The sequence below is a fragment of the Engystomops pustulosus genome, chromosome 8, assembly GCF_040894005.1.
Source record: "Engystomops pustulosus chromosome 8, aEngPut4.maternal, whole genome shotgun sequence".
Taxonomy (NCBI): Eukaryota; Metazoa; Chordata; class Amphibia; order Anura; family Leptodactylidae; genus Engystomops; species Engystomops pustulosus.
In genome coordinates, this window is record NC_092418.1 from 124950827 (window position 1) to 124965071 (window position 14245).

The following is a 14245-nucleotide window of genomic DNA, read 5'->3' on the forward strand; positions in this document are numbered from 1 at the left end:
TGGAGTTCACCTTCTTCTTCCCGGTGCATGTAAGTGCATTGTCCGTGTATAATGCGCTGTGCGAGGAGTCACTAAGATCCTGCGCCCGATATCCTGCATGTGTCGCTTCCCCGCTCAGGTCCCCGGAGTTCACCTTCTTCTTCCTGGTGCATGTAAGAGCATTGTCCGTGTATAATGCGCTGTGCGGGGAGTCACTAAGATCCTGCGCCCGATATCCTGCATGTGTCGCTTCCCCGCTAAGGTCCCCGGAGTTCACCTTCCTCTTCCTGGTGCATGTAAATGCATTGTCCGTGTATAATGCGCTGTGCGGGGAGTCACTAAGATCGTGCGCCCGATATCCTGCATGTGTCGCTTCCCCGCTCAGGTCCCAGGAGTTCACCTTCTTCTTCCTGGTGCATGTAAGTGCATTGTCTGTGTATAATGTGCTGTGCGGGGAGTCACTAAGATCCTGCACCCGATATCCTGCATGTGTCGCTTCCCCGCTCAGGTCCCTGGAGTTCACCTTCTTCTTCCCGGTGCATATAAGTGCATTGTCTGTGTATAATGCGCTGTGCGAGGAGTCACTAAGATCCTGCGCCCGATATCCTGCATGTGTCGCTTCCCCGCTCAGGTTCCAGGAGTTCACCTTCTTCTTCCCGGTGCATGTAAGTGCATTGTCCGTGTATAATGCGCTGTGCGGGGAGTCACTAAGATCCTGCACCCGATATCCTGCATGTGTCGCTTCCCCGCTCAGGTCCCCGGAGTTTACCTTCTTCTTCCTGGTGCATGTAAGAGCATTGTCCGTGTATAATGCGCTGTGCGGGGAGTCACTAAGATTGTGCGCCCGATATCCTGCATGTGTCGCCTCCCTGCTCAGGTCCCCGGAGTTCACCTTCTTCTTCCTGCTGCAAGTAAGTGCATTGTCCGTGTATAATGCGCTTTGCAGGGAGTCTTTAAGATCGTGCGCCTGATATCCTGCATCTATCGCTTCCCCGCTCAGGTCCCCGGAGTTCACCTTCTTCTTCCTGGTGCATGTAAGTGCATTGTCCGTGTATAATGCGCTGTGCGGGGAGTGACTAAGATCCTGCACCCGATATCCTGCATGTGTCACTTCCCCGCTCAGGTCCCCGGAGTTGACCTTCTTCTTCCTGGTGCATGTAAGTACATAGTCCGTGTATAATGTGCTGTGTGGGGAGTCACTAAGATCATGCGCCCGATATCCTGCATGTGTCGCTTCCCTGCTCAGGTCCCTGGAGTTCACCTTCTTCTTCCTGGTGCATGTAAGTGCATTGTCCGTGTATAATGCGCTGTGCGGGGAGTCACTAAGATCCTGCACCCGATATCCTGCATGTGTCGCTTCCCCGCTCAGGTCCCCGGAGTTCACCTTCTTCTTCCTGGTGCATGTAAGTGCATTGTCTGTGTATAATGTGCTGTGCGAGGAGTCACTAAGATCCTGCGCCCGATATCCTGCATGTGTCGCTTCCCCGCTCAGGTCCCCGGAGTTCACCTTCTTCTTCCTGGTGCATGTAAGAGCATTGTCCGTGTATAATGCGCTGTGCCGGGAGTCACTAAGATTGTGCGCCCGATATCCTGCATGTGTCGCTTCCCCGCTCAGGTCCCTGGAGTTCACCTTCTTCTTCCTGGTGCATGTAAGTGCATTGTCCGTGTATAATGTGCTGTGCGGGGAGTCACTAAGATCCTGCGCCCGATATCCTGCATGTGTCGCTTCCCCGCTCAGGTCCCCGGAGTTCACCTTCTTCTTCCTGGTGCATGTAAGTGCATTGTCCGTGTATAATGCGCTGTGCGGGGAGTCACTAAGATCCTGCACCCGATATCCTGCATGTGTCGCTTCCCCGCTCAGGTCCCCGGAGTTCACCTTCTTCTTCCTGGTGCATGTAAGTGCATTGTCTGTGTATAATGCGCTGTGCGGGGAGTCACTAAGATCCTGCACCCGATATCCTGCATGTGTCACTTCCCCGCTCAGGTCCCAGGAGTTCACCTTCTTCTTCCTGGTGCATGTAAGTGCATTGTCCGTGTATAATGCGCTGTGCGGGGAGTCACTAAGATTCTGCGCCCGATATCCTGCATGTGTCTCTTCCCCGCTCAGGTCCCGTGAGTTCACCTTCTCCTTCCTGGTGCATGTAAGTGCATTGTCCGTGTATAATGTGCTGTGCGGGGAGTCACTAAGATTGTGCGCCCGATATCCTGCATGTGTCGCTTCCCCGCTCAGGTCCCTGGAGTTCACCTTCTTCTTCCTGGTGCATGTAAGTGCATTGTCCGTGTATAATGCACTGTGCGGGGAGTCACTAAGATCCTGCACCCGATATCCTGCATGTGTCGCTTCCCCGCTCAGGTCCCGTGAGTTCACCTTCTTCTTCCTGGTGCATGTAAGTGCATTGTCCGTGTATAATGTGCTGTGCGGGGAGTCACTAAGATCCTGCGCCCGATATCCTGCATGTGTCGCTTCCCCGCTCAGGTCCCCGGAGTTCACCTTCTTCTTCCTGGTGCATGTATGTGCATTGTCCATGTATAATGTGCTGTGCGGGGAGTCACTAAGATCCTGCGCCAATATCCTGCATGTGTCGCTTCCCCGCTCAGGTCCCCGGAGTTCACCTTCTTCTTCCTGGTGCATGTATGTGCATTGTCCATGTATAATGTGCTGTGCGGGGAGTCACTAAGATCCTGCCCCTGATATCCTGCATGTGTCGCTTCCCCGCTCAGGTCCCTGGAGTTCACCTTCTTCTTCCTGGTGCATGTAAGTGCATTGTTCGTGTATAATGCGTTGTGCAGGGAGTCACTAAGATCCTGCGCCAATATCCTGCATGTGTCGCTTCCCCGCTCAGGTCCCCGGAGTTCACCTTCTTCTTCCTGGTGCATGTAAGTGCATTGTCCATGTATAATGTGCTGTTTGGGGAGTCACTAAGATCCTGCACCCGATATCCTGCATGTGTCGCTTCCCAGCGTAGACACTTGTTAAATACCTTTGCAAGCCATTTTAGCCCTGAAAACGGTGCACAGTCCAACAAATGTGCAGCGCGATCCATAGTAAATGAGCCCCATGGTGTTAAGACTTTAAATTCTGCCTGCAAAACCATGATCCTAGACTTTTCGGGATGCATCTAAAGGGTTAACCAGCACTGATTGCGGGTGTTAGTGCTGTGTTGGGGATCTGATAACCGTACTTCTTTTTCAGAACTCACCAAGTCCGAATGGATCCGCTCAGCTCTAGCCTTTGGGTGTCAGACCACGGCCAATCGGATATTGATCACCGATCCTATTTATAAATCCTGGGATCTCCTGCGATGTAACATGACGGAGCCTCGTCCATTGGAGAGTCACGTGCAGAGCGAGTATCCGGAGCCCCCTCTCCCCGCTTTCTATAATTGAGAGACCTTGTGTACATGGAGGGACAGCGGGGGGCGGGAAAGCCTTTCTAATTGTGCTCCCTCCCCATGCAGATAACGGAAGGGGCTCATTGCTCTTCAGCGCTCTGCGTACAAGAAGCACTTAATGATTTATTTGTGTGCTCAGTGTATTAAGCACTCAGGGAATGCGCACAAATTCGCTTATTTGCCAAACCTTACAAACTAGAGAAAAAACTCCCTGTGAAGCGGAAAGTGACAAAACATTTAGCGCCGACGAATCAGGCTCCTGTTTCCAAAAAAAAATTCCCCTCTTTTTCCCATCATGCACTGCGTCTCAACCTTCTCTGCCACTTTGCTTCTCGTTTAGGAATACACTGCAAGGCACGGATCATCTTTCACCCATAATGTGCACAGTGAACCTTATATAATACTAAAAATAAACACGGATAAGGGCCGAGCGGAGCGCGCTGCACTCTAATTGTTCATTTACTCTAACGCTACCGCAGCAAGGCCGGAACTCGCATCAACGCATTTACTTTCCCAGAAGAAATCAGGTGTGACTGGAAGGGTTAAGTAACCTGTGTCGCGGCGGCCTCTCCAAGAGACGGGAAGATTTCCATAACGTTGCGAGATGTCAATTGAATGTCCTTCGCGGAAACAAATTATCTTCTCTATTGTGGGTGTGATGCATGGAGTACTATGTATAGCAGCTAATGGGAGACAAGGCCCCTAGGATAATGTGAGCGTAACCCCAGGCAATGTGGACACCTACGGCATCCAGTAAAACATCTAAAAATAATCAGCAGAACGTTCATCTCCATAAACATCAGCCATGAATCCAGTGCACAAAGCTGATTTCTGCTCTTCAGACAGTTGTCATTAGGATGGGAGTAGTCGTAAGCGGACGTGTTCAAGTTCTGTGGCTCCGAGTGCGGCCAACCTTCAACAAAAGTTTGTTTTGGGTTCCTGAACCTAAACCTCGACCCATTAAATGCTTCTGGGAATGACGATCCAAAGGAAAATGGCGGTGACTTGACCAGTAGCCTTTAAAGAGTTAACACCCGTGACCTGTGCCAGCACCGACTGCAGGTGTTACCGGTGGCCCCGAGGCTGAGAGCCGAAGATTTCGCTTTGGGTTTGCTCCTCCCTAGACTGGAGAATTACTGACTTGTGTCATTACCTAGTAAAGGATGCAGGCAGCACTACAAGGATCCGTTGATTCCTCTAACATTGATAAATCACTAAATCTTGGCATTGCCCATAAAATAACTACACTGGACCTTCGGTTCTTAAATCTCTGTGTTACCATTGCTCTATTCCTGTTCCTGACAGAATAAATGGGTGTTACCCTTCTCAAAGGGGTGTGTCTGACACTGTCCAATCAGAACTAGCTGTATCCTACTGCGCAGGATCACACCCCTTTGGCAAGGGGGAAAGTGAGCAACGCCCAGTTGTATATTTGTTCCTACATTTCCAGGGATGACATAATACACACCTGAAAGTCAAATATTCCTATTACATTTAGTGAAATTGGGTGTTTATGAGTTCACTCCTTTTATGGGGTTTATAGGTCTGCAGCAAAATGAAGGAGAAGGAACCTTGAAGGAACCTTTAGAGATGAGCGGATCTGATGGTTCAGTGTTCGGTTGATCAAGACATATTGACTTCAAGACACCGAACGCAACCATCTTGTCCGCTCATCTCTAGAAGCCATACAAAGCTTCAAATTTGAGTAAAACACAATATTTCTCACTTCTCACCCGTCCACAACCTTCGTTCTGAAGCTGCGCATGTACCCACTGATTTTCACTTTGTGGACAAGCAGGAAATGCTTGAAGATGCTGACTAGCCAATCACCGATGGTCATCTCTGAGCATTTCCTGTCTGTCGGGAAACAACAGGAAGTAGAGAGTAATGGGGGAGAATTGAGCCCTTAGTAGTAGAGTTGGGTAATGGTTTGTTATGGGATGAGCCCCACATTTAACATTAACAAAGCCCTTTCAATTCTGTGAATGTATCTAGAGGGTTAGATTACTACCAAATAGAAAATGCAGATGTCCTTCCTGAGGATAGACCAGAAATGTTTAAAACTTTACATTTTTTATGGGACCTCCTGAGTCCTATATCTGGGGTCAGCACTCGGGGTCGAACTTTCCTATGGATGGACATTCGGTTTTTCTCCAAAGTGTTTTTAAAACTAAACCAAAATCAATAACTACCAAACATTTACAATGAGAGATGATTACTGTGACTTATGTAGCCAGAAGCACAGGCTGAAGTGCCTGGAGCTCTATGGGGCAATTAACTTGGGCATCACAGCATACATTGTGCAGTCACCTTCATCTATTCCTGCCCAGGGCAAAAATAAACTCCATGGTCCTCAATCCATCCAGAAAATTATTAATGGAGCTTAATGTTTTGTTACTTTTGCTCCATGAAAGTTTTTATGACCAGTCCTTCGAAGGTTGGCCTCCACGGCTGATCTCCGATGGCCTACACTATTTAGGTCAACTACAATTTACCCAAAGTACTGGGGACCCTCCTCCAGAAAAGGTGAGATGTTCCCTTAGATTATGTAGATGCATTTATAGTGTATAATGAATCATCCAATAAAACTTTAATATATCTTCAGTAGCTTTGGTCTGTCCGACCTTCACATGCCCCATGGCCCCATACTCAGCGATGCTCCGATAGTGGTGTATCTCAGCAGAGTCAGTAGGCCACGTAGAATAAGCCGCAGGAACGGTGGACTTGGCTGTTCTTGTATTATGAAAGGGTTTTATGGTAATCTACAATCAGTTTGGTAAATGGTAAAGACCGTCTAAGGAAGTCTTATGACCACGGACCAAAGCTTCAATCTGATGGACACATCATGACCACAAATTCTTGTCCAATAGCATGTGCAATGAACAAACCTACCATGACCAGGAGACCAAGGACAAGTAAAACTATGGCACGGGCCAAGGCTACAATCAGATGCCAAAATTATGGCTACAAATCCAGGACCATTTACAAGTCCTACAACCCAACTCATGGTAACCATGGGACCAAGGGCACATACAACTCAGGCATCGGCCAAAGCTTAAAACCCAACTCATTATATCCGGGGGACCAAGGACACATACAACTCAGACATGGGCCAAAGCTTAAAACCCAACTCATGGTATCCAGGGACCAAGGACACATACAACTCAGGCATGGGCCAAAGCTTAAAACCCAACTCATGGTATCCAGGGACCAAGGACACATACAACTCAGACATGGGCCAAAGCTTAAAACCCAACTCATTATATCCGGGGGACCAAGGACACATATAACTCAGACATGGGCCAAGGCTTAAAACCCAACTCATTATATCCAGGGGACCAAGGACACATACAACTCAGACATGGGCCAAAGCTTAAAACCCAACTCATGGTATCCAGGGACCAAGGACACATATAACTCAGACATGGGCCAAGGCTTAAAACCCAACTCATGGTATCCAGGGACCAAGGACACATATAACTCAGACATGGGCCAAAGCTTAAAACCCAACTCATAATATCCGGGGGACCAAGGACACATATAACTCAGACATGGGCCAAGGCTTAAAACCCAACTCATGGTATCCAGGGACCAAGGGCACATACAACTCAGACATGGGCCAAAGCTTAAAACCCAACTCATTATATCCGGGGGACCAAGGGCACATATAACTCAGACATGGGCCAAGGCTTAAAACCCAACTCATTATATCCGGGGGAACAAGGACACATACAACTCAGACATGGGCCAAAGCTTAAAACCCAACTCATGGTATCCAGGGACCAAGGACACATACAACTCAGACATGGGCCAAAGCTTAAAACCCAACTCATGGTATCCAGGGACCAAGGACACATACAACTCAGACATGGGCCAAAGCTTAAAACCCAACTCATGGTATCCAGGGACCAAGGACACATATAACTCAGACATGGGCCAAGGCTTAAAACCCAACTCATGGTATCCAGGGACCAAGGACACATATAACTTAGGCATGGGCCAAGGCTTCAATCAGATGACCACATTACAGCCGCCAATCCCAGCCCATTTGCAGGTCCGATGAACCAACACACAAGATCCAGGAGACCAAGGACACTGAGTTCTGGTCATCCGGTCATGTCATAAGGCTTGGATGTGCAGCCACAGTTCTGCCTCTAATGTTCATTGTGAATTAGGAGTTTTCTGCACTGAATGTTCTACTGAAATGATCAGATTTGACATAATAGATTGTGGAGAGGATAAATGACAGGGATTGCACCGCCGATCGATAGTGTTGTCGTCTGACCAAGCAAAATGCAGCCAACAAGCAACGAGACTCCAGGGGATGATTATGCCAGAAACTTATATGAGAAAATAAATTTGTTGGTCTAACCGTGATGGATGAGCGACTAAATGAGCAGCCGGCTTAGTCTTTCCTGCCGGCCTTAGATTAGGAAGAAAATCAACCGGGGTTTTCTTAAAAGTAGCACAAAGCATTAACCCCTGAGGTGTTGATACATCGGGATATCTCGTTACCATGACAGCTCCATAATAAACCCACTGTTAAAGCATTTGCCTTGGAAATTTCTACCACGCAACTTTAATACCATCGGAGAACAAGTAAAGGTCAGCAAAGAAATGGCGGCTCAATTACCAGGATAACAAGGGTATCATCTGCCACGTCCATCCACCAATTCTATCCCCTCGTGGTTTATTGGATTGTGTACATTTAAAATAATAAAATACAATTTAATCTCATAAAAAATTACCACTAAAAAAATAGATTGAAATTATAATTGGACAAAAACTAGAAATAACCCCCGGCTTTACGTGCAGCCCGCTGGTACTGTGGAGCCCTAAACGCTACTGTAAATGAGTAAATAGCTTCTCCGGGCCGCAACATCTAGTAGTGAGAAGAACTTTCATTTTTATCCTTTAGATTCTGTAAGAATTACATGTAGGTCATAATTTCCCAAAATAGATAATTTCATTGTGAGTGTGAAGATTGTAAGAACAGAATGTGATGTCTTCTGCGCAGGTTATTTTTGAAGATGTATTTAATTTACTAAGATAATATAAGTGAATTGTGCAATTCTTACTCAAGATCCAAGATATTTAACCTATTTTATGAAATGGTCGTGGTGGTTTCTTAAGACGCCCATGTGACCCCGGCTCTGGTGGACATAGGACACGTTATGACCCAATTATTACAAGTGTCAATCATTTCTTGTGATGGAATAATGCAGTTTTCGATACTTACTTTGAGCAATTTACAGCGGATTTGGGCAGAGACCATATGGCTGTTTCGGAGGTTGCCCACTCTGAACATCAGGGTGAGTTTGCCATCTCTCATGGAAATGACCGCGTGTTCACTGAACATTAAAGTTTCGGCTCTCTTTTTGGGTTGAGACATCTTGATGAACATGCAACCTATCAAAAAGGCATCAACGATGGATCCAAGGATGGACTGGAAAAGAAAGAGGATAATTCCTTCCGGGCACTTGTCAGTAATGTACCTGAATCCATAACCAATGGTGGCCTCAGTCTCGATGAAGAAGAGGAAGGCTGATGGAAAGTTGTAGACGTTGGCCACACAAGGTGTGTAGTTCTCATCATGTGCTTTGTTGAGATCCCCTCTCATGTAGGCGATGACCCACCACATGGAGGCCATAAAAAGCCAAGCTACTGTATAAGTCAGGATGAAGATGAATAAATTCCAGCGCCATTTAAGGTCCACCAGGGTGGTGAAGAGGTCAGAGAGGTATCTGCTGGTCTCGCTCCCCAGGTTGCCATGCTGGACGTTACATCGGCCGTTCTTCTCTACGAACCTCTGTCGTTTCTTCTTGGGGGCAGCTTGATTAAATCCAGAGCCACTTGACGAAGTGGTCACAACCTGATAATCGTCCCCAAATTTCCTTCGGAGTGCAGACATAATATGGAAAAAACAACAGCAGCAGCAGCCAGATCCAATGGATGTGCAGATCAGCGTCACTTTCTTATTGAGTTCCTTCTCTGGCTTGGCTTCTATGTTTTCCTCAATAGCTTTGATTTCTATTGCTGGGAAAGTAATGGTCCCTACGCACGGCTACAAGCCACATAATCCGAGCACATCCATCCAGCGAGATACCAAACTGATTTACTGGATCAATTTCTTTCCTCCTAAAGACAATACAAATGATATCATTATCTCATCCCCAGATCCCCATCGCTTTGGCTTTGGTTCTGCAGCAAAACATCTCCTGCAGGGTTGACGTTGCCTAGAAGTTGTCATGCAGAACGGAGAAAATTAAAAAACAAAAAAATAAAAATATATAAGGATGAAGCAAGGGATTATCCGAGGGATTGGAAATTGGTCGGGTACGAGGATGGAAGCTTCGCCTTGAAAGTATCACTGAACGCAACGCACAGGAGTTCAAGCGGAGGTCCAGCCTTGCAATCTCAGAGGCAATGTCCCCCCTCCCCCCAAAGATCAGCAGAGCAGAACTGTTCCTGCAATAATCGGAGGATGGAGCCGGAGGTTGTCTTCTTCCAGATACCTAGTCTCTCCGCTTCCTGGGATGTTGGGGACAATGATGATGGTCCTCACAGCTCGGGCTCTGCTCTTGGCTTCATGTCCTTTGTAGGGTCCTGTGAAGATGCTTATGCATGGATCAGGATGAATTGTCTCCAGTCCTTTTTCTTTTGGGGGGAGGTGATAGGATCATCATGGTTGTGGAGCGAGTGTTGGTGTGTGAGTGGATGTGAGTGTGTGATCAGCTGCAGGATCTGTAGCTCCTCCTGTTCTCCTCTCCACTCCCCATGTATATATATATATACCCAGGAGCCTCAGACTGCAGTGGGCAGCTCTCGGGAGCACACAATGGGGATGTCTCCTGCACATGGATGATGTGCATTGCACGCAGCCCCCTATATACCTATATACTATATATATACTGGATCGCACCATTCAGGCTGCAGCACTGCTGCAATATCTAAGTTTGACAATTCCCCCCCATATTGTGTGTTCCTCTTCTGGAGCTGCCACTCACGGAGCATGGAGTGGGAGTGCAGTGGGAGTGTTGGGAAAATGAAGAGATATTTAACCGTGTAAGCGCCTGTCAGCAGGGAGGACGCAGCTGTCACCCTCCAGACACATGGATGAACGCTGCGCGCTGCATATGTCTTTGTGTATGTGCCGGCCAGCGCAGGAATTACTAATATTTCCTCTTTCTAGGCTTTTCTTAGTTGTACCTGTGTCTGGGAAAGTTGGGTGACCGGAATTCCTATACGGTTTCTCACACAAGGATTGACACTCAGCTTTCCTAGGGCTCGGAATGATATGGCTGATGAGAATTGTAGTAAAATACCCGCTATATGACTTATACAGACAAAATGATATTCCGGAGTGTAAGCGACAATCTATAGGTGCTGGTCATATGTTAGTGGATATTGGATTTCTGCTGTATGTCTTTGGATTTTTCGAGTGGAAAATTATTTTGCAGAAGATGCGCTGAAACATTGGGCACATTTACTAAGAAGAGTGCAGTGTGTACTATGTGCAGTGTGTGCTATGTGCAGGGGGTGTACTATGTGCAGTGTGTACTATGTGCAGTGTGTACTATGTGCAGTGTGTACTATGTGCAGGGTGTACTATGTGCAGGGTGTGTATTATGTGCAGTGTCCTGTGTGCTATGTGCAGTGTCCTGTGTAATATGTGCAGTGTGTACTATGTGCAGTGTCCTGTGTACTATGTGCAGTGTGTACTATGTGCAGGGTGTACTATGTGCAGGGTGTGTATTATGTGCAGTGTCCTGTGTGCTATGTGCAGTGTCCTGTGTACTATGTGCAGGGTCCTGTGTACTATGTGCAGTGTCCTGTGTACTATGTGCAGGGGGTGTACTATGTGCAGGGGGTGTACTATGTGCAGGGAGTGTACTATGTGCAGGGGGTGTACTATGTGCAGGGTCCTGTGTACTATGTGCAGTGTCCTGTGTACTATGTGCAGGGGGTGTACTATGTGCAGGGGGTGTACTATGTGCAGGGGGTGTACTATGTGCAGGGGGTGTACTACGTGCAGGGTGTGTACTATGTGCAGGGTGTGTACTATGTGCAGGGAGTGTACTATGTGCAGGGTGTGTACTATGTGCAGGGAGTGTACTATGTGCAGGGGGTGTACTATGTGCAGGGTCCTGTGTACTATGTGCAGTGTCCTGTGTACTATGTGCAGGGTGTGTACTATGTGCAGTGTCCTGTGTACTATGTGCAGGGGGTGTACTATGTGCAGGGGGTGTACTATGTGCAGGGGGTGTACTATGTGCAGGGGGTGTACTACGTGCAGGGTGTGTACTATGTGCAGGGTGTGTACTATGTGCAGGGAGTGTACTATGTGCAGGGGGTGTACTATGTGTAGTGTGTACTATGTGCAGGGTCCTGTGTACTATGTGCAGGGTGTACTATGTGCAGGGTGTGTACTATGTGCAGGGTCCTGTGTACTATGTGTCCTGTGTACTATGTGCAGGATGTGTACTATGTGCAGGGTCCTGTGTACTATGTGCAGTGTGTACTATGTACAGGGTCCTGTGTACTATGTGCAGTGTGTACTATGTGCAGTGTCCTGTGTACTATGTGCAATGTGTGTACTATGTGCAGTGTCCTGTGTACTATGTGCAGGGTCCTGTGTACTATGTGCAGGGTCCTGTGTACTATGTGCAGGGGGTGTACTATGTGCAGTGTGTACTATGTGCAGTGTCCTGTGTACTATGTGTCCTGTGTACAATGTGTCCTGTGTACTATGTAAAGGATGTGTACTATGTACAGTGTGTAATATGTGCAGTGTGTACTATGTGAAGGGTCCTGTGTACTATGTGCAGTGTGTACTATGTGCAGTGTCCTGTGTACTATGTGCAGGGTCCTGTGTGCTATGTGCAGGGTCCTGTGTACTATGTGCAGGGTCCTGTGTACTATGTGCAGTGTGTGTACTATGTGCAGTGTCCTGTGTACTATGTGCAGGGTCCTGTGTACTATGTGCAGGGGGTGTACTATGTGCAGGGGTCCTGTGTACTATGTGCAGGGTCCTGTGTGCTATGTACAGGGTCCTGTGTACTATGTGCAGGGTCCTGTGTACTATGTGCAGTGTCCTGTGTACTATGTGCAGTGTGTGTACTATGTGCAGTGTCCTGTGTACTATGTGCAGGGTCCTGTGTACTATGTGCAGGGGGTGTACTATGTGCAGTGTGTACTATGTGCAGGGTCCTGTGTACTATGTGTCCTGTGTACTATGTGTCCTGTGTACTATGTGCAGGATGTGTACTATGTGCAGTGTCCTGTGTACTATGTGCAGTGTCCTGTGTACTATGTGCAGTGTCCTGTGTACTATGTGCAGTGTCCTGTGTACTATGTGCAGTGTGTGTACTATGTGCAGTGTCCTGTGTACTATGTGCAGGGTCCTGTGTACTATGTGCAGGGGGTGTACTATGTGCAGTGTGTACTATGTGCAGGGTCCTGTGTACTATGTGTCCTGTGTACTATGTGTCCTGTGTACTATGTGCAGGATGTGTACTATGTGCAGTGTCCTGTGTACTATGTGCAGTGTCCTGTGTACTATGTGCAGTGTCCTGTGTACTATGTGCAGGGTCCTGTGTACTATGTGCAGTGTCCTGTGTACTATGTGCAGTGTGTACTATGTGCAGTGTGTCCTGTGTACTATGTGCAGTGTGTACTATGTGCAGTGTGTACACTATGTGCAGTGTGTACTATGTGCAGGGGTCCTGTGTACTATGTGCAGGGTGTACTATGTGCAGGATGTACTATGTGCAGGGTCCTGTGTACTATGTGCAGGGTGTACTATGTGCAGGGGGTGTACAATTTGCAGTGTGTACTATGGGCAGGGTGTGTACTATGTGCAGGGTGTGTACTATGTGCAGTGTGTACTATGTGCAGTGTGCACTATGTGCAGTGTCCTGTGTAATATGTGCAGTGTGTACTATGTGCAGTGTCCTGTGTACTATGTGCAGTGTGTACTATGTGCAGGGTCCTGTGTACTATGTGCAGTGTCCTGTGTACTATGTGCAGTGTCCTGTGTACTATGTGCAGTGTGTACTATGTGCAGTGTCCTGTGTACTATGTGCAGTGTGTACTATGTGCAGTGTCCTGTGTACTATGTGCAGTGTGTACTATGTGCAGTGTGTACTATGTGTAGTATGTGCAGGGTGTGCAGTGTGTACTATGTGCAGTGTGTACTATGTGCAGTGTGTACTATATGCAGGGGGTGTACTATGTGCAGAGGGTGTATAATGTGCAGGGGGTGTGTACTATGTGAAGGGTGTGTACTATGTGAAGGGTGTGTACTATGTGCAGTGTGTACTATGTGCAGTGTGTACTATGTGCAGGGTGTGTACTATGTGCAGGGGTGTACTATATGCAGTGTGTACTATGTGTAATGTGTACTATGTGTAATGTGTACTATGTGCAGTGTGTACTATGTGCAGTGCGTGGACTATGTGCAGTGCGTGGACTATGTGCAGTGCGTGGACTATGTGCAGTGCGTGTACTATGTGCAGGGTGTACTATGTGCAGGGGGTGTACAATGTGCAGGGTGTACTATGTGCAGGGGGTGTACAATGTGCAGTGTGTACTATGTGAAGGGTGTGTTCTATGTGCAGGTTGTGTACTATGTGCAATGTGTACTATGTGCAGTGTGTACTATGCGCAGTGTGTACTATGTGCAATGTGTACTATGGGAAGGGGTTTACTATATGCAGTGTGTACTATATGCAGGGTGTACTATGTGGAGGGGGTGTACTATGTGCAGGGGGTGTGTACTATGTGAAGGGTGTGTACTATGTGCAGTGTGTTCTATGTGAAGGGTGTGTACTATGTGCAGGGTGTACTATGCGCAGTGTGTACTATGTGCAGGG

General features: G+C 47.6%; 1 protein-coding gene across 1 annotated transcript in view; it reads right to left on the reverse strand.

Moving 5' to 3' along the window:
• Positions 1 to 10240, reverse strand: part of KCNJ3 (potassium inwardly rectifying channel subfamily J member 3) — a 212979-nt gene extending 202739 nt beyond the window's left edge. Inside the window, exon 1 of the mRNA XM_072122487.1 lies at positions 8611 to 10240. Coding sequence (XP_071978588.1) covers positions 8611 to 9282 — 672 coding nt within the window. The 5' untranslated portion in view covers positions 9283 to 10240. The remainder of the gene's footprint in view (positions 1 to 8610) is intronic.
• Between the last annotated feature and the right edge of the window lie 4005 nt (positions 10241 to 14245).